The sequence below is a fragment of the Triticum aestivum genome, chromosome 7A, assembly GCF_018294505.1.
Source record: "Triticum aestivum cultivar Chinese Spring chromosome 7A, IWGSC CS RefSeq v2.1, whole genome shotgun sequence".
Lineage (NCBI taxonomy): Eukaryota > Viridiplantae > Streptophyta > Magnoliopsida > Poales > Poaceae > Triticum > Triticum aestivum.
Window position 1 is genome coordinate 10,919,896 of NC_057812.1, and position 26,906 is coordinate 10,946,801.

A 26,906-nucleotide genomic window follows, 5' to 3' on the forward strand; every position below is an offset into this window, starting at 1 on the left:
ACACTCATTGTCACCCTGGGTGAGGAATAGTTATTCTTCGCCCCTCCCCCTTTATTTTAACATCAATGCACTGTAATTTTATGTTCCGTAAATTTTGTCTTATTTCATAAATAGAAAGAAAACGTAAGGAAAATATATAATCTCCGTAAAAATATTTCATGTTACGTAAAACTACAAACATAAAAACATAGTGTAAAATATACATAGAACACAATTTTTCTTGTCTTATGACCTATATTTTTCCTGTAACGATTCGGCACCTTTTAAATCACCTCCACAAATAACTGCACATGTTCTTGCTACCCCGGTTGGCGCCACGTTTTAAATTGCAAGCCCGACTCCTCCTTTCATTTGTGCTTGACTCTCTTAGTTGTTGCAATGGAAGATTTTGGAGTTGGCCGTGCAAGCAACAGAAGGGGCAATCTATAGCTTCAAGCAATAAAATTAAACGCAGGGAAGTGGTAGATCACTTTTATTTCTGTACGTGTCGTTCTATGGACAAACGTGGATCCTTGATCTTCTTCAAACCTTTTTATCTTCCGGTATTCAGTTGGGCATAACAAGGGCATGCTTGCATGCGGCAGACTTGGTGGTGCTGGCTGCAGCTGCTCGTGAGTGAATAACTGCGTTTCGTTGTGTAGTTAAACTAGTGGCTGGGGCCTGCCATTGGCACGCCTCCTGAGCGTTCATGTGCGCACTTATCTAGCTTACGCACATGCGTGGGTCTAGGTTGATCCTTGATGGCACTTATATACAACAAAAGTGATTTGGCTACAGGTGAATATAGCTATTGGACATGATGAGGGGGTGCTCCTCTGGTCGCGCTATCGTGCGCACTAATCATGTTGCCACAGTTGTTTACGCCTATTGATAGCAACAAAAATAGTAGCTCCTAGAAACCTATGTCATGGCTCTTTTAAATCACAATCATACACCTCTTATCAAGAGACTGAACAAATTATTCATTGCCAAACCAGAAAGTGCCATTCATGCACATCAGGAAAGAATATTCATAAGTAAAATAGCACCTCACATTAAGATGAGTCAACTGCTATGAACCAAAAAACTCAGGTGGTACTACTTCAATCCTACTATAGACTACAACCCTGTCAGTGAACTATGGGAAGAAGAAAAAAGCGAGCAACAGCCGACCATCTTCAAAACATAGAAGAAACTGGGTCATTTAATTGAAAAAATGGGGCAGTAGAACCCTCACCTCATAATGGACCTTGTGTTTCTTGTCTCTCATGCGGGTTCTGCAGAATAAGATTGTATAACCAATCAGCAGGAAGTCAATCTTAGTTGCACATAGAAAAACATTTATTTGGTGGAAGAACCTTGTATGGTGTCTATTGTTCTATTTAAGAAATAATATATTTGTAAGAAAGAGAAACATCTTTCTCCAAACAAAAAGGAAAAGGTAAAATATGATGAACACTGGAACAAAATATTATCTTGCATCACATGAAACAAATAAAGACAAGTCAAAAAGCAGTACAAATACACCCAGATAATGAATAGCTATATTAAATCTCACAGAAAAGGTGCTTCAGCAGTATAGATGTTTAGAAAAGCACATACTACTTTGTCTTCTATTTATTTCTTAACATAGAGGACAATGCAGAGCATATAAGCAAATAAATAAGCACAAAGTTGCTCCATTTTCCATGAATAACAAAACAAGGAAATCTTGACATCCTCTACTCAAACATCAGAAATCACAAATTTTAAAATAAATAAATGTTGAAAATTTCTCTGAACCCAAAGGATTTCTTTTTCTTGATTGCGATGGAAATCCATGTGCGCATTCATCATGTACTAACCCAGTGAAGAACAAATACAAGTACAATCATCATTGTTATAGTACGTTCCAGTGAAAAATAGGAGGGGGGGCATCATGTGGTGAAACCATGTTGGAAGAACCTAATAATCAAATAACAAAAGTATTGGAGCCTTCCATTCGTTTTCTTTCTCTTCCATGATCATCTCTGATACGATAGGCATATTCCTTGTCAAACTGAAACGAAAATTACTGAGACACAAATTAACAAAATGATTTGATCACTCAAATCTATAAAGCACTAATTTCTTCACTCCCATTATTATGGCATCCTAAAAGTTAAAACATGTGAAATTAGTAATAAGCCTGCTATAACACCAAACGGCGTAAGAGTTGGTACTGTCTAACCCAAGTAAAAAAATCATTTGCTTTTGGGACCATCATCCAAGTACCAATATCCTCTGTTACAAAATGCTCTTTACAAGTCTAAATTGGTTTCATTAAGTATGGTGTGTTTATTCGGTGTTCGATTTAGCTACTCGATGCAAATCTAGAAGTTGTGTAATACCTGATAATGCGAGGAGATTTTTCAGTATGAATGTATGATTCTTACAGAACTGAGTTGAGTAGTTCACTCATGGCCCTTGAGCATGTAACATTTGACTCTCTCTAAGCTTCAGGTTGGAAGGATCAGTGATAACAAAAATTTGAGACCCATGCAGCTACAAAGGCAAATATTGTAGCTCTCGTTTGAAGGGAAGACACCGTAACCGGGTATAGCTGGATATTTCAAAAATAGTTCAGAGAATTGCAAGACTTAAGTTGCGCAGTCAGAACAATTTTCTCAAAACAATGTGCTAAAAATGAAAATGCGTAAAACTTGCTTGCTTAAATGTTGGTACACCAATGGTTCATTGTCCTGATCCATTGGGATTTAAATAGAATGCTAGTATATCATGGTCCCAGACCTCATCATCATTACTGGAAGAATCACAACGTGCTGCAAGCTTACCTGGAAATGAAGTTTGTAACTATGGTCACAATTCAACTCTCAAACAACACGGTAGTTCAGATTTTAGCCAGCCTAGAAAATTTCACACCACAAGAGCACTAACCATACCAAGAGTTGACCACACAGTGACTCAGTAACAACAAACTGTACTAAACATAAATGATGCAACATATACTACATTTTGTCTTTCAAACAATGTCGGTGCGGGACTTGCCTGAGGAATCAACGCTTCGACGCTCTGCGCATTATGCCATCACCTGTTCTAGAATCAAACTATGATCAATTCTGTAAAGAAATTAGTCATTGATCAATTCACTAATTAGATGGTTTAATGGAAAAATATATATACCAGTGAGTGTCAGACATCCTCCTGTCCTTCCGAATAGGCCTCTGCCACTCCTCGATCAGACTTCCACTTCATGTATTCTACACGCAGGCACAACAAAGCTTTAAGAAATGTCAATCTTCATCAGCAAGTGATCCTTGGAAATCCTATAAAATTTCAGATAGAAGTGTGAAATATGAAGAACCATTTTCTAACAACATTTCTCCACCCTTCGTGACAGAAGAAACTTGATAATGATACCAAATAAGGCATAAAAAGTATTTGCTAGAATTACTAACCCTGTATGCGAGATGGAGCATAATGTTATCAGGGTGCCAACAATGCCTACTGGTCCTGAGCCAGAACAGTTCTAAAGGCGGCCATCAATTCTATAGTTTTTTCTCCTTGAAGTGGTATGTATGTGATTTCTAAACATGTTGACTTTTCGTAAAACTGTTCACTAGACATCTGAAGTGTGCTGTTGCTCAGTTTAGGAGGGAAAGAGAGAACACATCTTCTCAGGTTGCAGCCTAGTGGTTCAAGTTATTCTGTTGAAATTCTTCAGTTCCTAGAAGATTTCAGTTTAAATGTAAAAGATTCAGATTTGTTATTTTGTGAACTAAGCAGACCAGTTATTTCCTTTCTTCCTCTCTCCACAACAGAGCAACGGCAGAAATAGTATGGAGCAGCAGCAAGAAGTAGCACTGAGCAGACTGAAGTGATCTAGTACTGAATATGCCTAGTGATTCAAGTTAACCTGTTGAAATTCTTCAGTTCCTATCAGTCAGCATGTACACCCAGCCCATTGAATGTTTAGAAAACTGAAGTGATCTACTACTCTTTGCTCATGCTATCAATCATAACAGGAAGACTGCAACGAACTATTACCGACAAAGCTGCAATCTCATGTCCCCCGGCCCCGAAGTTTATGCGAAGGCGAAATGGTTCATCATGGGATAAAAGTCATCCCATTCGAAATGGTTCTAATCAACATACTTGTCACTCGATTGCCTCTGCACTGAGCTGCAGCGTGGGCAGAAAAGCCATGGCCTCGCCGTCAATGGCATGACTCTCCTCATCGTCCGTGAAGCACTTGGTGGCGAACTTGACGCTGCCCAACAGATATAGCATTACTATTAGTTCTCAGCAGGCGCAATGCTAGAAAGAAGAGGAGATACAAAAATGGCGCTAGGTAGTAGTGGTAGTAGTACACGTGCCTTGCGCCGGTGGCCTTGATGTGGAGCGCCTGCACCTGCGCAACCACCGACGTGCACCGGCGCCGCGAACTTGAGGGACTGGCTCGCGTACACGGCTCCAGGCTGCACGAAGACAAGAAGCAGCCGTCAGATCAGGCGGGGTCCCGTCGACCGGGCGCCATGCCCGCCAGCCATTCGGCAGAATGGCAGAGGGGGAGGAAAGGAGCGTACGACGCGGGAGGCGATGAGGGTGGGGAAGAGGGAGGCGAAGAGCATGCCGTGCACCACGCGGCCGCGCTGGAACCCGCCCGTCCAGGTGGACGGGGTTGCGGTCGCCGCTCACCCCGGCGTACGCCGCCACGTCGTCCTCCGTGAACAGCCGCCGGGGCGCGCGCAGCGCATCGCCCACCTTCAGCAGCGCCGCTGGGACGGCCGTCGTCGATGCCCTCTCCACCACAAACGACCTCCCCTGCACCTGCGGGGCTCTCCTGCTCCTCCTCTTCTTCCTCCTCTCCTCCTCCTAAGACCACCACCCCGGCACCCAAACGGAGTTTAGAGAACAGCGGAACCCGATGGCGCATCGATCATGGGGGAGCGCCATGGCACGGCGGAGGAGAAGAATCTGGGATGGGGGAGGCGGCGGCGGGCGAGAGGTAGCATGGGAGAAAGAGGGAAGAGGAGAGGAGGCGGCGGCAAAGAGGAAAGGCGTCATGGCCTCGTGGAGTCGTGAGTGAGACACGGGTTAGTAAAGCTGACTAAAGAGTACTTTATAGTACTCCCTTCGTTTTTATTTACTCCGCATATTAAAGCTGACTAAAGTCAAACTTTGTAAAATTTAATCAAATTTATAGAAATGAATATAAATATTTAGCATAACAAACCTATATGATGTGAAAGTACATTCAACAACGAGTTTAATGGTATTAATTTGTTATTGTATATGTTAATATTTTTGTCTATAAACTTTGTCACAGTTTGTAAAGCCTCACTTTGACCAAAACTAATATGCTGAGTAAATAAAAACGGAGGGAGTAACATTTACGTACTTGAGTCCTACATAGTATGTATCGACGTGGCGTCTTAATGATGATTATCATAATATGTATATATTATTTCCTCCGTTCCAAATTAGTTGACTTGGATTTATCTAGATACAGATTCATCTAGATACAGATTTATCTAGATACAGATGTATCTAGACAAATCTGAGTCAACTAATTTGAAACGGAGAGAGTACTACTTAGACTTGATGTGTGCGTTGAAGGTTTGTCCATGCATTGCATATGCATGTATGTGACGGATGTGTGTGTGTGTGTGTTTTGAATAGTTCAAGGTTGGTCCACGCGTGCATGCTTGCATTATGACAAAAGAAATAGAGCGTAAGAGAGACTACTTTAAATTTGTACAATTCACATTTTAACGTATTTCATCCTGAAATTGCACACGAATATTAGTAAACCGTTACACCGGGACCTTCATTCGGAACCGTCCGTGGGACGAGAACGTTGGTCACGTGGGCCGAGGTCTGCCGCGGAGCAGATTGCGTAGCCTATTACTAAGCCTACCGGGATAAACAAGTAAGAAATGCAAATAGGGAAAGTAGCTGGGGAGGGGAACTTTTGGTCTATGGGGACATATGCATCCTATATGGAATTTTTTTAGTAATTCAACAAAAAGTCAAAAATTCCTGAATTTTTTTTTGAAATAAATTTGACCTTCTATTGTACTCGTGAAAAATAAAATCCACAAAAAAAATATCATTTTGACTTCTTTTAAAAAAAGACAAATTTCCGGTCAAAATAGCGTGAATAGTGACCTATAATAGCAAATAAATTTTGTCTTTTTCGCTGTGAAGTCAACATATTTTCTTTTTTGTGAAAATTGTGTATACTAGTGCGTAAGTAAGTCAACTTTATTCTAAAAATAGTTTCTTAACTATTTTGAGTTTTTGTTTAACTATTAAAAATAAATCCCCATATAGGGTACACTAGCACATATGTCCGTGCATTGCAACGGGAGATAAAATAGTTTGCATTTAAAGGTAGTCAGAATTATATGTGTAAGCAAAACCCTGTGTGCACACAAAAAAGGAACATTTGACATCTCGGTTTCGCCGCGTGTGAAGGAATGAATCCGCTATTTTTTCATTCATTGATGATGTCATTTAAAAGTTTTGTTATGTCATCTTACGGTAGAGAAGGCCCATGAGTTATTCAATATACTCTTCTTTTCAATCCTTTCTATTGAGAGGATTTTAAGGTATGAAGTTGCTGAATATTCTAGAAAACATGAACAATTTTTTAAATTTCAAAATTATGTACACTTTCGTATAAACGCGAACAAAATATGAAAGGCAACATCTTTTAAAATTCACAAACATTTTCTGAAAACACCAACTTTTTTATGAAAACATGAACATTTTTTGAATTTGTGTACATTTTTTTAAACAGGAACATGTGTTGAAAATTAATAAGATTTTTTAGAAAATGTGTATCTTTTATACACGAATATTATTTTTGATTGTGAAAATTTCACTAAAACAAGATTGTTTTTTGAAATGCCATTTTATTTTTAGAAATCTCGAACAATTTTGAAAAGCAATATTTTTGAAGAAAATAAAAAAATGCAAGTTCCGAATTTTCTTCAAATAGAAACAAAATTTTGAAATTTTTCCAAATTTTTTTTTAAGTCTGAGCATTTTTTGAGAATTTTTAGTTTAGGAAATAAATTCTAAGAAAATTAAACTTGGAATGGAAAAAAGAGGTAGGGAAAGAAGGAACTGAAACACAGAATAAAAGAAAAATGAGCCAACACATTATTGGCTGTCCTGTGCGAAACTCGGACTATTTGTCGCCCAGTGCGGAAAATAGAGTTTTTTCAGCTGCGTGGGCAAAAGAATAAGTGGGCTGACTTCGCTGGGCCACAGTATGCGGCCCACATATGAAAATTCTTTTTTGTAGAAGACAAACGCATAAGAATTTAATACCACCTCGGATAGGAAAAAAATATTTTCTATGGTGAACGAATGAAAAAGTTAGCGAAACGCACCTTGCTTTATTAGTAGGTATAGATATGTACCCAGGAACCATTGGGTATTTCCCAAGTAGCTGGACCATATCCCAACGTGAATATGTGAAGCAAACCTTGAAAGCCCCTCTTATGAATTTCTTACTTTGAAGACTCGACAAAGTCTAAACCTACTGCTATCGCTCAGCACGTTATGCAGGATTAATTATTTCAGCTACAATTGAAGCAAGTTTGACATTTGATCCTCTGACATGCGATGTATTTAACTCTGACAGAGTAAGCCACCGAGCTGCCGACCACACGCGCCACCATCTACCAATACCCTTTTTTTTTGTCAGAACGAGTTGTAGTACTATAGTTGCTGCTACTAGGCCCTATTGAAGGAATGGCATTTACTCGAGCATTATGTTGGTTGCTAAATATTAGAGGTTAGAATCAGGGCTTTAACCCCTTCTTCTTCCTCTCTATTTTTCTTACACCATTAAGCACTAGCAATCTTTTTTTTGCGAGAGAAATTTTCAATCTATTCATCAATCATGGCAGTACAGAGAACACAAGAGGTAATAAAAATTACAACTAGGTCTATGGACCAACTAGCGACGACTACAAGCACTGGAGCGAGCCGAAGGCGCGCCGCCGTCATCACCCCTCCATCACCGGAGCCGGGCAAACCTTGTTGTAGTAGACAGTCGGGAAGTCGTCGTGCTAAGGCCCCAAAGGACCAACACACCGGAGCAGCAACCATCGCCGATGAAGAGAGTTGTAGATTGGAAAGATCAAACCTGGAACCACACGAACGAAGACAAACAAAAACTGGATCCAAAGAGATCCACCGAAGACCAGCACCGACCGAATCCCATGAGATCCGACGGAGACACACCTCCACACATCCTCCGACAATGCTATTCGCACCATCGGGACGGAGATAGGACGTGGAAGACATTATTGCTACGGAGGGACATCGCCGCCGCCAAACAACCCCAACCAAAACGTTCAACCTAGCAAAAACAAGAACGGGGTCCCTCCCGCCGGCGGGGGGCCGAGATCCTCCGCACCTCCATAGGCCAAAGGCCATCGGAGGCGGGGCGGATCTGCGGCGGCGCCGAAGGGAGGATAGAAAGCACGCTAGACTAGGATTTACAGCATATGCAAGTGCGGGGGCACTCAGGTCCTTAGTGTCAGCTTTTTATTTTGGCTTTCGATTTTCAAAGTTCTGTATCTTTTAAATGAAGAAAAATCAAAATTAAGTCCAAAGCACCGTTAGTGCTTAAAGCTTTTGCTTGTACTGGATACCCAAGGGGAAAAAAGTCCAGCTGCGAGCAATTGGCCCTCAAACGGCAATTGCCCTCTGTGCCTCGTCACGCCGGAGGACTGCAACCATCTATTCGTACACTGCAGATTCACACAACAAGTGTGGCTGTGGTTCAGAATTTGGACACGGGCGGATTTTCAGGTGCCAGCGGATCGTTTCACTAGTACTGAAGACTGGTGGCTGCAAGCACGTAAAGAAGTTCCCAAGCCCACCGGTCGTGATTTTGACACAATCGCTATCTTGATTCAATGGAAGATTTGGAAGGAAAGAAATTCCAAATTTTTTTGAGCAGAAAGCAAGCAATCCATTCAGGGTTTTGGATCTGGTCAGAGAAGATATTGGGACATGGAGGGCGGCAGGTTGTGTTTCAGACATCAGCAACCTCTCTTGAGTCGCTGGCTAGGTTCCTTTTGGCTGATTTGGACGGCCTCTGTTGTCGCTTGTATTTCTGGTTTTTGATAACTTCTGCTGTCACTCTTGTATTTTGGATCATTTTCTTCCGTGGGTTAACTCTTGCTGTATTGTTTCCCCTTGATTCTGAATAAAGTTCGGCCGACGGCCCTTCGACGACCAGCTGCGAGCAGCCTGCAACTAGCAAGGCTGAGATGCGACCTTGGGAGGGGAGGAAAATAGACACCCAAAAGATGCTGCTTTAGAGTACTGTGTCAGGTTTTAATTTAATCTAATAGTACTCTGTACTCCTACAGATGCTGTCGCGCCATCGTGTTCTGTGAATTGTTAAACGTAGTATCTCCCGTTTCTCTGCCTCGTGAATCCAAGCAGTTGAAAGTGTATTAGTTTAACCTGATATTAGTGCGTGCGAGGATCTTTCCGCGCCAACTTAACCCTAACCAAAAAGGAAGACGTATTCCACCCATCACCTTTCCGCGAGCTGATTGATGTGGCTTCACTTCTAATCTCCGAGTTTGACTAACAGCTAGTAGGGATTAGTTTCGTAATGCTACCTGTCTATTAAGTATGCCCCGCCAGCTCAAGCATCTGTACCTCTAACCTACCGTATCGTAAAGGTCAATGCGATGGGATTCTAACATTTCTTGTTCAAAAGGAAGACTTCATGCATATACAAATAAAATATGTGATCGAGATAACAGTGGTTGGTACTACCCGGCCTCTGCATCAACTAAAAAACGACCACTTGACTTTTTTTCTTCTTCTGGACAAGGAGGTTAAAAAAACGGCCTCTGCATCAATCAATGTATACAATCATCTTTATTAATTGTTCATCAAAGGCCTGACAAAGACATATGTCAAGCCATGCAAAGCCACCACTCACATCTACAAATTCGATAATGTGAAGTAATTTCACTCCACATATTTAAAACCGGTGTCGTCACGGATCCATCCATATAACGCGTCGAAACGTACATCTGGTGCAGCAAACCTAAAGCGTACACCACTTGCACACGGTTTAGAAGCCGTCATCATCATCGAACCGCTGACCCATCTTTAGGAAAGACATCCGCATCATTCTTACGAGTCCGGCCATCCGCCGACGCCAGTACGGCGCACAACAATACACCTCCCAGCGCGCAAAATGCTGAGCACGTCGCGGTCGCTGCTGGTACACCGCAGCACCATGCCGCCAAGTCCGACCAACCGACACAGGTTGAAGTATCTGGAGGATCTGTCGTGCGTGGCATCTACCGAATAGACATGACACATCGTAGCACCTGTCGGCCAGGCATGACTTGACATCTCCACCGAAGTTCGGGGCAAGACGAATCCACTCCACATGTTGCCTCTGTCTTCCAGCGCTATTCCATAAATGATGCTCCCTAGAGAGAAACGACACCGTACTGTCGCCATCGTCCGATCTGGAAGACCAGATCCAATGGTATCCCCTGGAGCAGCACAAGTGGGTCGACAATAGTTACACGGCGATGTCTTCATCAAGATAACGACGCAGAATGCCGCAATCCCCGCCGTCAGCTCAGGTTTTACCAACAACTATGTCTCCCCGACTCGTAGCCGGGACTAGATGCCGTATGTTGAGAACCAACCACCCAGCCTCAGGCCAACTACCTCCGGCCAAGGAGATGACCACCAGATCCGTTGGCGCATGCAGCAGGGCGCACCGATCGGCATGACCGGATGCCACACCCGCATGCAATCGGCCCTCCAGCAGGCCCTCCACGGCGCCCCTCCATGCCACCGCTACCAAGCCGGACTAGACAACCCAGCCGCCTCACAAGGCCATGCGCAGAGCCTGCCGCCGCCGCCCTGGATCTAATCTCGGTCGGCCACCGCGTCGTGCCGCGATCCAATCTCGGCTGCGCCACCACTCGCATCGAAATGCCCATGGGCATGGTCATCTTGGTTGAAAGTCATTGATCTTCATATGAGATAGGGTAGTTTATGAAGTTTTTTTTTCAAGTTTGTCGTATTGTCAGTTATCATTTTCCCACAAGCTATCGCATATAGAAGGCCCCCATGTAAAAGGATTTCAATTTTTTTAGCCTTTTTCATTTTCTATAGATTCTTTCGGATTGTTCTCAAAATTGCATGGACAACTAATCATACAAAAAGGTTTGGGATTTGACCTTTCGTTGTGGACACTGCCTACGTTCCTAATGTGGAAGGTAAACATGATTTTTCAGAATTTATAGGACCAAACTAGAGCACACTTGCAGTTCAAATTTGAATTACTTCATGTATATCACGAGAAAATCAATAAATCAATGAAATATGGGAAGATCACTCTAAAATTCATGAAAATTTGGCGGTTGGAATAGCATGTGGTCTACCTTAGGTGTCAATTGAAAATGGCACAATTTACAATAATATTTACGACACTTGCTTCTCAAAAAAGTCATCTGGGGCACAAGAACAATGGAAAATTAATTTTTTGCTTGTGGTTTGTCAGTTTATCATTTTTCCCACAAGCTGTTGCACATAGTAGACCCTCATAGGAATAATTCGGCCTCTTTTTTGTACAAGATGGGCTAGGATTTTTCTTGTATACCGGGCTGTCTCCAGAAATCCGGGGGCCCAAAATTTTGTGCAATTCATATCATCAAAAAATTATTATCCATAAAACATAATTTTGCTTTATTGTGTAATTTCAAGTCTATTTTATTTCGTATAATATTAGGCATATGTCAAATACTAATGCTAATAATAGTAAAGGGGTAGTTAGGGCATTTCCAAGGTGGACCGACAAACCCCCTGCAACCTTCCAGACCCCGCTGTCTGGACCGCGGAAGCCATCCAACGCGGTCCTGTATCGATCTGCGGGACGGTCAGGAGGCGATCTCTCTCGCAAACAAAAGACAAATGTGAGGCAGGCTTTGCCGGAGTCCGAACAAATCCCAAGATCGTTTCTGACCACCCTGGTCCACCCAAAAACCCCTCCCGCCGCTCCCACGCTTTCCTTCCGATGCACGCGCCGCTTACCGCGCGAAATTCATGCCGCCTCAGAGCATGTAGCGGCCGGCATTGATAGGTAATCGAAGGGAGGGCGGCGCTAATCGAAGCGACCTCTCAGCAGCCACCGCTTTAATGCGGACGTAGGTTCCCGAGGAACCAACTCCGGCCATTGCGTCGTGTTGAAGTGGACTGCCCCTTCGCCTAGGCCTCACCGCGGCTATTTAAACCGTGCACAGGTGATGCACGGAGCCGCACCCCCTTCCGCGAGCACGGGGCCCCTCCCCTCCGTTCTCGAGCCCCTCCCTCCCCCTCTTTGACCCAAGCTCCAGCGATGCCGAAGTCGTGGTGCTACGCGCCAACAGGCTGAGTAGGCAGAAGCTCCTCCTCTGGCGGTCTTTGCGTCGCCGCAGACTCTCTCCGGGCCCGTCAGCGTCCACGACGGCCGGCTCCTCCACTAAGGAGGAGATGTCACCAGTGATGAGGTGGACCAAGCGCCGCCGCAACCGCCCCGACTCCTCAAGGAGGCCGCTCTGACGGACGAACCGTCAGATCAAGATAATGACAGAGTGGTCGCTCCGTTACATGGGGTCGTCGCAGCATCGTCGGCGCACATGAAGGAGGAGGAGTCATCCCCACCGAGCCACCGCGTCAAGCCCGAGCCAACGTCCACTCTCCTGCCGATGAACGAGGAGCCGGCCTCGCCCCGGCAAAACCGTCGTTCTCGTCGCCGCGCCCCCACCGCCTTGCTGTCAAGGAGGAGCTGCCGCCCACGGTCAAGAAGGCGAAGGGCCGCCTCCTCCACTAGCTTGGCGGTCCATCGGGCTCGAGGGCCGTCGTATCCGAGGCAGAGCGTGTGCCTCAACAACAGGAGCGGTACGACCATCGCAATGCTAGCCGTTGCTTTGCGTTCGCCAAGAGCGACATGGCGCCTGACTGGGTCCGCAACAACCTAGACCTCGCCGCCGCCTGGGCGCTCGACCCCTCTGTGAGCACCGCGGAGACGGCCGGCAAGTGTCACTGCCGCCTTGATGGCGAGCTCGCTAAGATCGGCGAGGAGTGATCGCTTAGCGATTGCTCCGCCAACGCCGCTCACGGCAATGCCGTCGCCAGGGCTCCGAAGGCCACGTCGGCAGTGGCCGCAGCGACATTCCGCACAATGCAGTAGGGGGTGGAGCGGCTCCTCCGCGAGCGTCAGGCAAATGCTGGAGAAGGCTGTCGCGGCCTTCTGGGACCGTTCCTCCACTGGAGGGACCATGCAACGGCACCGACGAAGACGGCGGTGCGGCAGGGCAGGGCGGCCACGCATACGAGGTGGTCATCCGATGTACGGTTTAGGTTTTTTTTTTCTATTTTTAGTTAAACGGTTGAAATATCGGCCTTTTTATGTAAATTATATTTGAACTGGAATAAAATCTGTCCGATTTGATCGAATTTCGTGAGGTTGCTTCGAATTGTCGTCCTCCCGCATCCGGGTTCGCTGGAGAAAATTTGCGGGTTAACGTTCGAAATGCCCTAATAATAAAGTAATTAACTAACCTCATATTCTACCAAAAAGGAACGTCCGTTTTAGATTGAACCTCAACTTCCGGCCTTTGTCTCTTCTTACACTTTGCAACACCAGAATAAATTTTGCTAATTCTCGTAGACATGATGAAGACTCAGGTACAAAACCAAAAAATTATAAATGATCAAACCCAATATAATTAGTTTGAAATATTGCTTTTTTCGATAGTGTTCCAAATATTGCTTTATTTTTTTGCGAAGAGAGTTTCAAATATTGCTAGATGACTATATCATTCAAATACAAGAAATAAACTGAAAAAAAGACCTTGCTCTTCGAGATTAAAACACCTTAGGTAGTCCGGGCGTGGGTGTGTTCCTGATCGAAACAACGAACGGCACCGCGGTCCGCGACTGTTGCGTCTCGCGGCAGCAAGACAATCAGCAGATGGGAACGGATCGGATCATCGGAGGTCACTGCGCCGCCGTGAGCAAGACTGCTAGGGCATCGGCGCCTCGCTGTATTCGCCTAGGGCTTCGGTAATCGCGGACCGACAGGCGCCAGTTCGGCTGCAACGAAGCGGACTCCATGGATCTGGGTCGTGTCCTGGCTCCCGATCGGTACACTGGGCCTTTTTTTTGGCCTTTGACCTTTTCCTCTTCTGTAGTGGACTTTTAGCGGCAACCGAGACAACTAAAGAAGCTTCCATCAACAGGGTTTTTGGTTCGGTGGGGGCCCCACGATTTGCGGTCGCTCAGTATTACGTTCCCCCTTATCGACGGGCCTGCTTGTATATATACACAGCCGGCCAGCGGCCTTCCGCCAAAAGCATCCACAGGCAACCATGTCTAACGTAATGGACGCACCTCCGCCACCAACGTGCCAGCACACCTCCCATCCGGCGCACAAGCTTACGCTTGTGCAGATCGGCGGCGCACAATTCAAGTGCGACGGCTGCGCGCAGGGCGGCCGGGATCCGAGGTACCGGTGCGAGCTATGCGACTTCGACCTCCACATACAGTGCGCCCTAGCGCCACCCGTCTTCCCGCACCCTATGTTGGCGGGCCGGACATTCACCCTCTGCTCGGGTATGGGCAAAAGGTTCTGCAACGCTTGTGGCGACGCCGTGCTCGGCATGGTGTACCATGACGGCCAGGCCGACCTCGACCTCCACCCGTGCTGCGCTTTCCTCAAGGACTGCATCGTCTACCTTGGACGCGTCTTCCAACTCCGCCAGGAGGTGGCCGCTACCTGCATGCTGTGTGGCCAAAACGGGCCGCGCGGAAAGTTCTGGTCCTACGCCTTGCATGCCAATGGTGGCGTTGAGAACATTCACATCGCCTGCATGCTATATGCTGATCACAACCAGACCGGTGCCGCTGGTATGTTCTCAACATCCTTCTGATTTTATTTTCTTTGCGTGGTGAACATTCTTGTGATTTGGAGCACTCAAAGACAAAATTTATTCATTTCTTTCTTCTCAACATATATGCAGAACACTCCCGTTCTACTTCTAGTCATCAGATGACAGGTAATCCTATTCCTACCTCTGGTCATCAGATGACAGATAATCCTATGCCTACCTCTGGTCATCAGATGACAGATAATCCTATTCATACCTCTGGTCATCAGATGACAGGTAATCCTATCAATGGTCATGAGATGCCCGGTAATCCTATTCCTACCTCTAGTCATCAGATGATAGGTAATCCTATTCCTACCTCTGGTCATCAGATGACAAGTAATACTATCAATGGACATCAGATGCACGGTAATCCTATTCCTACCTCTGGTCATCAGATGACGGGTAATCTAATCAACGGTCATCAGATGCCCGGTAATCCTATTCCGACCTTTGGTCATCAGATGACAGGTAATCCTACATATGGTTATCAGATGACAAGTAATCCTATCAATGGCCATCAGACGCCGGGTACTCCTATTCCTACCTCTAGTCATCAAATGACAGGTAATCCTATCAATGGTCATCAGATGCCAGGTAATCCTATTCCTACCTCTGGTCATCAGATGACAGGTAATCCTACCTATGGTCATCAGATGCCAGGTAATCCTACCTATGGTCATCAGATGCCAGGTAATCCTACCTATGGTCATCAGATGACAGGTAATCCTATCAATGGTCATTAGATGCCAGGTAATCATATTCCTACCTATGGCCATCAGATGACAGGTAATCCTACCTATGGTCATCAGATGCTCGGTAATCCTACCTCTTGTCATCAGATGACAGGTAATCCTACCTATGGTCATCAGATGCCAGGTAATCATAACTATGGTTATCAGATGCCAGGTAATCCTAACAATGGTTATCATATGTTCGGTAATCCTATTCCTACCTATTGTCATCAGATGACAGGCAATCCTTCCTCTGGTCATCAGATGCCCGGTAATCCTACCTATGCTCATCAGATGATAGGTAATCCTACCTATGGTCATCAAATGACAGCGGGTAATTATACCTCTCGTCCTCAGATGTTAGGTAATTCTACCTACAGTCAGATGGCAGGCAATCCTACCTCTAGTCAGGTGATGTCAGTTGCTTCGGTCCTTGGCGTGGTGGCGGGCATCAATGTTTGCGCCTCCTTAGCCAACAACGTCGTAGAGTTAACTCATGACTTCACCGGTGGGGACTCAAAGGAAGAAGGAGAATAAAATGGTGATGATGACTATTAGCCGTTTAAGGAAAACGATATGTAATAAAGTTGTAAAACTTTTCAAGTGTTCAGTACTCATATATTTATATCCGAATTCGAATAAAGTTGTAATTTATAAATTCAGTATTAACTAATGGGTTGGCCTGCATAGATTGCATGGATAGATTTATTGTTGATCTTTAATTTGAATTTGCATTATTTAATTTCATTGTGGACATGTATTTTTTTGGGACAAGACATTTTTGAAGCACATGTCAAGGATGGTGCATAACTTATGTAGATATAAATGATTTTTTGGGTCAAAAATGGTGCTATAAGATTTGTGCAATTCGGATATGTCCCGCAACCATGGATCTTGTTTTGTCACTACGTGTTGCAATGATAGAATAATGTTCTTTACAAAATGAAGATGAAGTGTGTCACGGTGGATGGGCTGTCCGGTCTAGTATAGCAGCAAGGGCGAAGACGTGAAATGGAGATCAAGCTCAAGCATGCAATGGGATGAGGACATGTCTCTACATGAGACTATGAGTGGATGGTGTAGTTCACATGATAGTCGGCGTGTATTGCGTTAGATGTGAATGGTGTAGTCTATATGGCAGTATGACTGGGAATCTAGGCATAGCCTAGTGGTGGGAAGGGGCTGATGCCTTCCCACCCATGCAGGTTCAAGGCACGGTACTTTCAGTTTGGGTTTGTTACACCAATTATACTGTAGGGGTTCCCTTACAGTCTTTCTGTCAAAAAAATCTATATCATACGCTCGAGGTGGATCGTCAAGTTGCGCATCTACAATGCATTAAGATCGGATGAAGCGGTGATAATTCAAGATTAGTATCATCAAGATTAGGAGGAGTTGTTAGCTCGTAATCTTGAGTTTGACTTACATGCAAAGCTAGTCTATGTGCAATTAGTACTACGTGCATGTGTCCGGCTGCTAGCTAGTCGTTACCTAGTAGCTAGTACATGTACGAGCCAAGATGGCAACAGGTACGAAACACATCAGCTTTTACTTTTCCAAACTCATTCTGGCGAGAAAATCGCAAGCCCGTCACCGTTCTCGTCCCCATGCATGCGGATAGTTTTTTGCCCATCCCCTAAACCACAGGAAACTGTCCCCGCGAGTACTTAGTGAAAACAGCAGCTTTTGAAACAAAAACATGATCACATTAGAATTATAGCTGCAAAAAAGCATATATAAACAAGAACCATAGTATATTTTAGCAGCAACAACGTAAGATAAACAGCAACAACATAGAATAGCATCTCAGCAGGAAACCTAGTATATTTCAGCAGTACAACTTGAGAAAATTTCAGCACCATACAGTAGTATGTTTCATCAACATTTCAGCAATAGCAGTATCTAAAAGCAGCATATTTCCGCACAAAGCAACAAACCATTTTAGCAGTTACTACATCTAAATCTACGAGTCGGCACGTCGAATACTAGTTATGTTACTATATCTGTTGATCTCCGTTTGTGGTGTGCAGGACAGCTCAAGGGACCGAGCGAGGGGTGCTCGTGCACTCGAGGGGTCGGGGCCGGCCGTGTTCGTGTATGTCGGGTTTCGGTTCGGGTACTACTCAAATGGTTTTGAACCCGCAAAACATGCCGGGTTTTATAATGTATCCATCAGTAGCCCCACCGGGTTAGAAAGATGTCCATCCCTGTCCCCTAATCTCCCCTAATAATGAAGTACATATTTCTTCTACCCGTTCACCGTCATCTAAATAACCCCCGAATTTGGCAAGAATTACCCACCAATGCCGCCCGTAAGTGGCAAAAATGATTCGCTTTTTCCCTTAAATTCACTGGCCATCGTGTTTTGTTCATGTACATAGTTATCCCTTTAGATACCACAAGTGCACAAGCATCCTACTGGCTGGAGCCTTCTACTTCCACTTGGGAGACCCAAGTTAGAACCCCCCTTTTTCTGCCTTTTCTCCTTGATTTCAGGATCGCGTAAGATAGAGGCAACCCTTTTTCTGCCTTTTCTCCTTGATTTCACATAAGATAGAGGCAACCCTTTTTCTGCCGTTTCTCATTGATTTTAGGTTTGCGTAAGATAGAGTTGCCTCGCCCAAGTGCCATCTTAGAAGATGGGTGGCACATTGTTGCAATTTCGGCCAAGCTATTTTCTTTGTAACATTTCTTTTTTTGGCAAATTCAAATCTTTTCAAAATATTGATATCTTTCAAACCCTAACTTCAACTTTAGAACATTAGATATGGAAATAGCTCAGAAAAATGTTTAGATTCCAAATATGATATTATCTTTCATGTTAATCTTGTCTAAAATTATGTTTATGTTACACCTTTAATTAATACTTTTCTTTATATGGGGTATTTTGAAAATGTTTATTCGTTATGCATGTCCTTACAGATTGATTGTTTTCGATGGAGATATCTAATATGTTTGCAACCACTAGTAGAAAAAGGGTCAAATGGGAAGCACATTAGTGCCGGTTTGATTTTGAGCCGGCACTAATGTGTCCATTAGTGCCAGTTCCAACGGCTAGCCGACCGCTCTCATTAGTACCGGTTCATGGCGAACCTTTAGCACCGTTCGTGCCACGAACCGGTACTATAGTGAGTGATGGCAGGATGTTGTCAGTCTGGGGCCCCTCCAGCACCTTTAGTACCGGTTTGTGTCACAAACCGGTACTAAAGGTCGTCCTACATAAACCCTTCGTCCACCCGAGCTTGCTCTGTTCTTCCCCTTTCCCCTCTCCTCTCTGTTCTTCCCCTCTTCCTCTCGAGCTCATCCCACATTTTGCCCAAAATTTGTCAAGATTTAAAGGCCCCCATCCATTCAAATGATCACAAAGGTTAGCAGCTTTGTCCTTTCATCTCTCATTGCTAGATTAGCTCTTGCAATGCTTTATATAGTGATTAATTTGGGAGGAATTATATGTGCTAGTATTTGATTTATACGCAATTTGAGGTCAAAAATAACACTTAGTTTGCATATGTAGGTGTGGTTTAATTAGTGCCTTCTAAGTCTCCGTCGTAACCACCATCGATCGCCCGCACCGTCCCATCGCCGGCACCACCTTGTGGTGAGCCTCTTGTTCATGAATATTTTGTATAAAAAATTGATGTTTCTTGTTCATGAATATATAGTTACTCGTATAATTATCTTACCCATACGTTGTTTGTTATAAATAGTGCCATGGTTTTGATATCAGTCCCCGTCGGCCCTCGTCCTTGTTATGATTCGGATGTGGTATATTCTCTTATAAAACTAGTTGTTGCATTTCGTGTTTATGAAAAATTATGCCCATCAAGTTGACATAGATATTTTTATCTAGGAGGTTTTGTAGGGGAACGTAGTAATTTCAAAATTTTTCCTACGCACACGCAAGATCATGGTGATGCATAGCAACGAGAGGGGAGAGTGTGATCTACGTACCCTTGTAGACCGACAGCGGAAGCGTTGTGACAACGCGGTTGATGTAGTCGTACATCTTCACGATCCGACCGATCCAAGCACCGTTACTCCGGCACCTCCGAGTTCTTCGCACACGTTCAGCTCGATGACGATCCCCGGGCTCCGATCCAGCAAAGCGTCGGGGAGGAGTTCCGTCAGCACGACGGCGTGGTGACGATCTTGATGTTCTACCGTCGCAGGGCTTCGCCTAAGCACCGCTACAATATGATCGAGATGGAATATGGTGGAGGGGGGCACCGCACACGGCTAAGGAACGATCACGAAGATCAACTTGTGTGTCCATGGGGTGCCCCTTGCCTCAGTATATAAAGGATAGAGGAGGAGGAGGCCGGCCAAGGCTTGGTGCGGCCAGGATGTGGAGTCCTACTAGGACTCCAAGTCCTAGTAGGAGTCCACCAAGAGGGGAGGAAGGGAGAAGGAAGTGGAGGAGAAGGAAAGGTGGCCGGCCCCCTTTTCCCTAGTCCAATTCGGACTAGAGGGGAGGGGGGGCGCAGCAGCCCCTTGGCCCTTTTTCCTCTTCCCACTAAAGCCCATCAAGGCCCATTGCTTCTCCCGTAACTACCCGGTACTCCGAAAAATACCCGAATCACTCGGAACCTTTCCGATGTCCGAATATAGTCGTCCAATATATCGATCTTTACGTCTCGACCATTTCGAGACTCCTCGTCATGTCCCCGATCTCATCCGGGACTCCGAACTCCTTCGGTATATCAAAACTCATAAACTCATAATATAACTGTCATCAAAACCTTGAGCGTGCGGACCCTACGGTTCGAGAACAATGTAGACATGACCGAGACACGTCTCCAGTCAATAACCAATAGCGGGACCTGGATGCCCATATTGGCTCCTACATATTCTACGAAGATCTTTATCGGTCAGACCGCATAACAACATACGTTGTTCCCTTTGTCATCGGTATGTTACTTGCCCGAGATTCGATCGTCGGTATCCAATACCTAGTTCAATCTCGTTACCGGCAAGTCTCTTTACTCGTTCCGTAATACATCATCTTGCAACTAACTCATTAGTTGCAATGCTTGCAAGGCTTAAGTGATGTGTATTACCGAGAGGGCCCAGAGATACCTCTTCGACAATCGGAGTGACAAATCCTAATCTCGAAATACGCCAACCCAACATCTACCTTTGGAGACACCTGTAGAGCTCCTTTATAATCACCCAGTTACGTTGTGACGTTTGGTAGCACACAAAGTGTTCCTCCGGCAAACGGGAGTTGCATAATCTCATAGTCATAGGAACATGTATAAGTCATGAAGAAAGCAATAGCAACATACTAAACGATCGGGTGCTAAGCTAATGGAATAGGTCATGTCAATCAGATCATTCACCTAATGATGTGATCCCATTAATCAAATGACAACTCATGTCTATGGTTAGGAAACATAACCATCTTTGATCAACGAGCTAGTCAAGTAGAGGCATACTAGTGACACTCTGTTTGTCTATGTATTCACACATGTATTATGTTTCCGGTTAATACAATTCTAGCATGAATAATAAACATTTATTATGAAATAAGGAAATAAATAATAACTTTATTATTGCCTCTAGGGCATATTTCCTTCAGTCTCCCACTTGCACTAGAGTCAATAATCTAGTTCACATTGCCATGTGATTTAACAACAATAGTTCACATCACCATGTGATTAACACCCATAGTCCACATCGATATGTGACCAACACCCAAAGGGTTTACTAGAGTCAGTAATCTAGTTCACATCGCTGTGTGATTAACACCCAAAGAGTACTAAGGTGTGATCATGTTTTGCATTGTGAGATAATTTTAGTCACCGGGTCTGTTATATGCAGATCCGTAAGTATTTTGCGAATTCTATGTCTACAATGCTCTGCACGGAGCTACACTAGCTAATTGCTCCCACTTTTAATATGTATATAGATCGAGACTTAGAGTCATCCAGATCTGTGTCAAAACTTGCATCGACGTAACTTTTTACGATGAACCTTTTGTCACCTCCATAATCGAGAAATATTTCCTTATTCCACTAAGGATAATTTTGACCAATGTCCAGTGATCTACTCTTAGATCACTATTGTACTCCCTTGCTTAACACAGTGTAGGGTATACAATAGATCTGGTACACATCATGGCATACTTTATAGAACCTATGGCTGAGGCATAGGGAATGACTTTCATTCTCTTTCTATCTTCTGCCGTGGTCAGGCTTTGAGTCTTACTCAATTTCATACCTTGTAACACAGCCAAGAACTCTTTCTTTGACTGTTCCATTTTTGAACTACTTCAAAATATTGTCAAGGTATGTACTCATTGAAAAAACTTATCAAGCGTCTTGATCTATCTCTATAGATTTTGATTCTTAATATGTAAGCAGCTTCACCGAGGTCTTTTTTCTGGAAACTTCCTTTCAAACACTCCTTTATGCTTTGCAGAATAATTCTACATTATTTCTGATCAACAATATGTCATTCACATATACTTATCAGAAATGTTGTAGTGCTCCCACTCACTTTCTTGTAAATACAGGCTTCATCGCAAGTCTCTATAAAACTATATGCTTTGATCAACTTATCAAAGTGTATATTCCAACTCCGAGATGCTTGCACCAGTCCATAGATGGATCGCTGGAGCTTGCATATTTTGTTAGCACCTTTAGGATTGACAAAACCTTCTGGTTGTATCATATACAACTCTTCTTTAATAAATCTATTAAGGAATGCAGTTTTGTTTATCCATTTGCCAGATTTCATAAAATGCGGCAATTGCTAACATGATTCGGACAGACTTAAGCATAGATACGAGTGAGAAACTCTCATCGTAGTCAACACCTTGAACTTGTCGAAAACCTTTTGCGACAATTCTAGCTTTGTAGATAGTAATACTACTATCAGCGTCCGTCTTCCTCTTGAAGATCCATTTATTCTCAATTGCTTTCCGATCATCGGTCAAGTCAACCAAAGTCCATACTTTGTTCTCATACATGGATCCCATCTCAGATTTCATGGCCTCAAGCCATTTTGCAGAATCTGGGCTCACCATCGCTTCTTCATAGTTTGTAGGTTCGTCATGGTCAAGTTGCATGACCTCCAGAACAGGATTACCGTACCACTCTGGTGCAGATCTCACTCTGGTTTACCTACGAGATTCGGTAGTAACTTGATCTGAAGTTACCTGATCATCATCATTAGCTTCCTCACTAATTGGTGTAGTAGTCACAGGAACAGATTTTTGTGATGAACTACTTTCCAATAAGGGAGAAGGTACAATTACCTTATCAAGTTCTACTTTCCTCCCACTCACTTCTTTCGAGAGAAACTCCTTCTCTAGAAAGGATCCATTCTAAGCAACGAATATCTTGCCTTCGGATCTATGATAGAAGGTGTACCCAACATTTTCTTTTGGGTATCCTATGAAGACGCACTTCTCTGATTTGAGTTTGAGCTTATCAGGATGAAACTTTTTCATATAAGCATCGCAACCCCAAACTTTAAGAAACGACAACTTTGGTTTCTTGCCAAACCATAGTTCATACGGTGTCGTCTCAACAGATTCAGATGGTGCCCTTTTAACGTGAATGCAGCTGTCTCTAATGCATAACCCCAAAATGATAGTGGTAGATCGGTAAGAGACATCATAGATCGCACCATATCTAATAAAGTACGGTTATGACGTTCGGACACACCATTACATTGTGGTGTTCCAGGTGGCGTGAGTAGTGAAACTATTTCATATTGTTTTAAACTGAAGGCCAAACTCGTAACTCAAATACTCTTCTCTACGATCAGATCGTAGAAACTTTATTTTCTTGTTACGATGATTTTTCACTTCACTCTGAAATTCTTTGAACTTTTCAAATGTTTCAGACTTATGTTTCATCAAGTAGATATACTCAGATATGCTCAAATCATCTGTGAAGGTCAGAAAATAATGACACCTGTCGTGAGCCTCAATATTCATCGGACCATATACATCAGTATGTATGATTTCCAACAAATCTGTTGCTCGCTCCATTGTTCCGAAGAACAGAGTCTTAGTCATCTTGCCCATGAGGCATGGTTCGCAAGCATCAACTGATTCATAATCAAGTGATTCCAAAAGCCCATCAGCATGGAGTTTCTTCATGCGCTTTACACCAATATGACCTAAACGGTAGTGCCAGAAATAAGTTGCACTATCATTATTAACTTTGCATCTTTTGGTTTCAATATTATGATTATGTGTATCACTACGATCGAGATCCAACGAACTATTTTCATTGGGTGTGTAACCATATAAGGTTTTATTCATGTAAACAGAACAACAATTTATTCTCTTACTTTAATGAATAACCGTATTCCAATAAACATGATCAAATCACATTCATGCTTAACGAAAACACCAAATAACAATTATTCAGGTTCAACACTAATCCCGAAAGTATAGGGAGTGTGCGATGATGATCATATCAATCTTGGAACCACTTCCAACACACATCGTCACTTCACCCTTAACTAGTCTCTGTTTATTCTGCAACTCCCGTTTCGAGTTACTAATCTTAGCAACTGAACTAGTATCAAATACTGAGGGGTTGCTATAAACACTAGTAAAGTACACATCAATAACATGTATATCAAATATACTTATGTTCACTTTGCCATCCTTCTTATCTGCCAATCACTTGGGGTAGTTCCGCTTCCAGTGACCAGTCCCTTTGTAGTAGAAACACTTAGTCTCAGGCTTAGGACCAGACTTGGGCTTCTTCACTTGAGCAGCAACTTGCTTGCCATTCTTCCTGAAGTTCCCCTTCTTCCCTTTGCCCTTTTCTTGAAACTAGTGATCTTGTCAACCATCAACACTTGATGCTCTTTCTTGATTTCTACCTTCATCGATTTCATCATCATGAAAAGCTCGGGATTCGTTTTCGTCATCCCTTGCATACTATAGTTCATCACGAAGTTCTACTAACTTGGTGATGGTGACTAGAGAATTCTGTCAATCACTATCTTATCTGGAAGATTACCTCCCACTTGATTCAAGCGATTGTAGTACTCAGACAATCTGAGCATATGCTCACTAGTTGAGCGATTCTCCTCCATCTTTTAGCTATAGAACTTGTTGGAGACTTCATATCTCCCAACTCGGGTATTTGCTTGAAATATTAACTTCAACTCCTGGAACATCTCATATGCTCCATGACGTTCAAAACGTTCTTTGAGGTCCCGATTCTAAGCCATTAAGCATGGTGCACTAAACTATCAAGTAGTCATCATATTGAGCTAGCCAAACGTTCATAACGTCTGCATCTGCTCCTGCAATAGGTCTATCACCTAGCGGTGCATCAAGGACATAATTCTTCTGTGCAGCAATGAGGATAAACCTCTGATCACGGATCCAACCCGCATCATTGCTACTAACATCTTTCAACACAATTTTCTCTAGGAACATATCAAAATAAACACAGGGAAGCAACAACGCGAGCTATTGATCTACAAGATAATTTGCAAAATACTACCAGGACTAAGTTCATGATAAATTTAAGTTCAATTAATCATATTACTTAAGAACTCCCACTTAGATAGACATCCCTCTAATCCTCTAAGTGATCACGTGATCCAAATCAACTAAACCATGTCCGATCATCACGTGAGATGGAGCAGTTTCATTGGTGAACATCACTATGTTGATCATATCTACTATATGATTCACGCTCGACCTTTCGGTCTCCGTGTTCCGAGGCCATATCTGTATATGCTTGGCTTGTCAAGTATAACCTGAGTATTCCGCGTGTGCAACTGTTTTGCACCCATTGTATTTGAACGTAGAGCCTATCACACCCGATCATCACGTGGTGTCTCAGCACGAAGAACTTTCACAACGGTGCATACTCAGGGAGAACACTTCTTGATAATTAGTGAGAGATCATCTTAAAATGCTACCGTCAAACTAAGCAAAAATAAGATGTATAAAAGATAAACATCATATGCAATCAAAATATGTGACATGATATGGCCATCATCATCTTGCTTCTTTGATCTCTATCTCCAAAGTACTGTCATGATCTATATCGTCACCGGCATGACACCATGATCTTCATCATCTTGATCTATATCAATGTGTCGTCACGTGGTCGTCTCGCCAACAATTGCTCTTGCAACTATTGCTATCGCATAGCGATAAAGTAAAGCAACTATTGGACGCTTGCATCTCATGCAATAGAGAGACAACCATAAGGATTTTGCCAGTTGTCGATAACTTCAACAAAACATGATCATCTCATACAACAACTTATATCTCATCACGTCTTGACCATATCACATCACAACATGCCCTGCAAAAACAAGTTAGACGTCCTCTACTTTGTTGTTGCAAGTTTTACGTGGCTGCTACGGGCTTAAGCACGAACCAATCTTACCTACGCATCAAAACCACAATGATAGTTTGTCAAGTTGGTGCTGTTTTAACCTTCGCAAGGACCGGGCGTAGCCACACTCGGTTCAACTAAAGTTGGAGAAACTGACACCCACCAGCCACCTGTGTGCAAAGCATGTCGGTAGAACCAGTCTCGCGTAAGCGTACGCGTAATGTCGGTCCGGGCCGCTTCATCCAACAATACCGCTGAACCAAAGTATGACATGCTGGTAAGCAGTATGACTTATATCGCCCACAACTCACTTGTGTTCTATCGTGCATATAACATCAACACATAAAACCTAGGCTCGGATGCCACTGTAGGGGAACGTAGTAATTTCAAAAAATTTCCTACGCACACACAAGATCATGGTGATGCATAGCAACGAGAGGGGAGAGTGTGATCTACGTACCCTTGTAGACCGACAGCGGAAGCGTTGTGACAACGCGGTTGATGTAGTCGTACATCTTCACGATCCGACCGATCCAGGCACCGTTACTCCGGCACCTCTGAGTTCTTGGCACACGTTCAGCTCGATGACGATCCCCGGGCTCCGATCCAGCAAAGCGTCGGGGAGGAGTTCCGTCAGCACGACGGCGTGGTGACGATCTTGATGTTCTACCATCGCAGGGCTTCGCCTAAGCACCGCTACAATATGACCGAGGTGGAATATGGTGGAGGGGGGCACCGCACATGGCTAAGGAACGATCACGAAGATCAACTTGTGTGTCCATGGGGTGCCCCTTGCCTCAGAATATAAAGGATGGAGGAGGAGGAGGCCGGCCAAGTCTTGGTGCGGCCAGGATGTGGAGTCCTACTAGGACTCCAAGTCCTAGTAGGAGTCCACCAAGAGG

General features: G+C 43.8%; 1 protein-coding gene and 1 pseudogene across 1 annotated transcript; one reads left to right on the plus strand and one right to left on the minus strand.

Annotated features, from left to right (window-relative positions):
- Window positions 1-2,209: 2,209 nt before the first annotated feature.
- LOC123152774 ((R)-specific enoyl-CoA hydratase-like) lies at window positions 2,210-10,251 on the minus strand (annotated as a pseudogene).
- Window positions 10,252-14,396: 4,145 nt separating this feature from the next.
- On the plus strand, window positions 14,397-16,178 carry LOC123152775 (uncharacterized). Its single transcript, XM_044572232.1, has 2 exons — window positions 14,397-14,922; window positions 15,036-16,178. The coding sequence occupies exons 1-2, from the start codon at window positions 14,397-14,399 to the stop codon at window positions 15,686-15,688; spliced, it is 1,179 nt and encodes a 392-aa protein (XP_044428167.1). The 3' UTR covers window positions 15,689-16,178.
- The last annotated feature ends 10,728 nt before the right edge of the window (window positions 16,179-26,906 follow it).

Excerpts from the sequence above, each read along its gene's own strand:
- LOC123152775 (XM_044572232.1), top strand. The coding sequence starts at position 14,397 with ATGGACGCACCTCCGCCACCAACGTGCCAGCACACCTCCCATCCGGCG. Across the intron at positions 14,923-15,035 it reads CAACCAGACCGGTGCCGCTG|AACACTCCCGTTCTACTTCT; the intron begins GTATGTTCTCAA and ends ACATATATGCAG.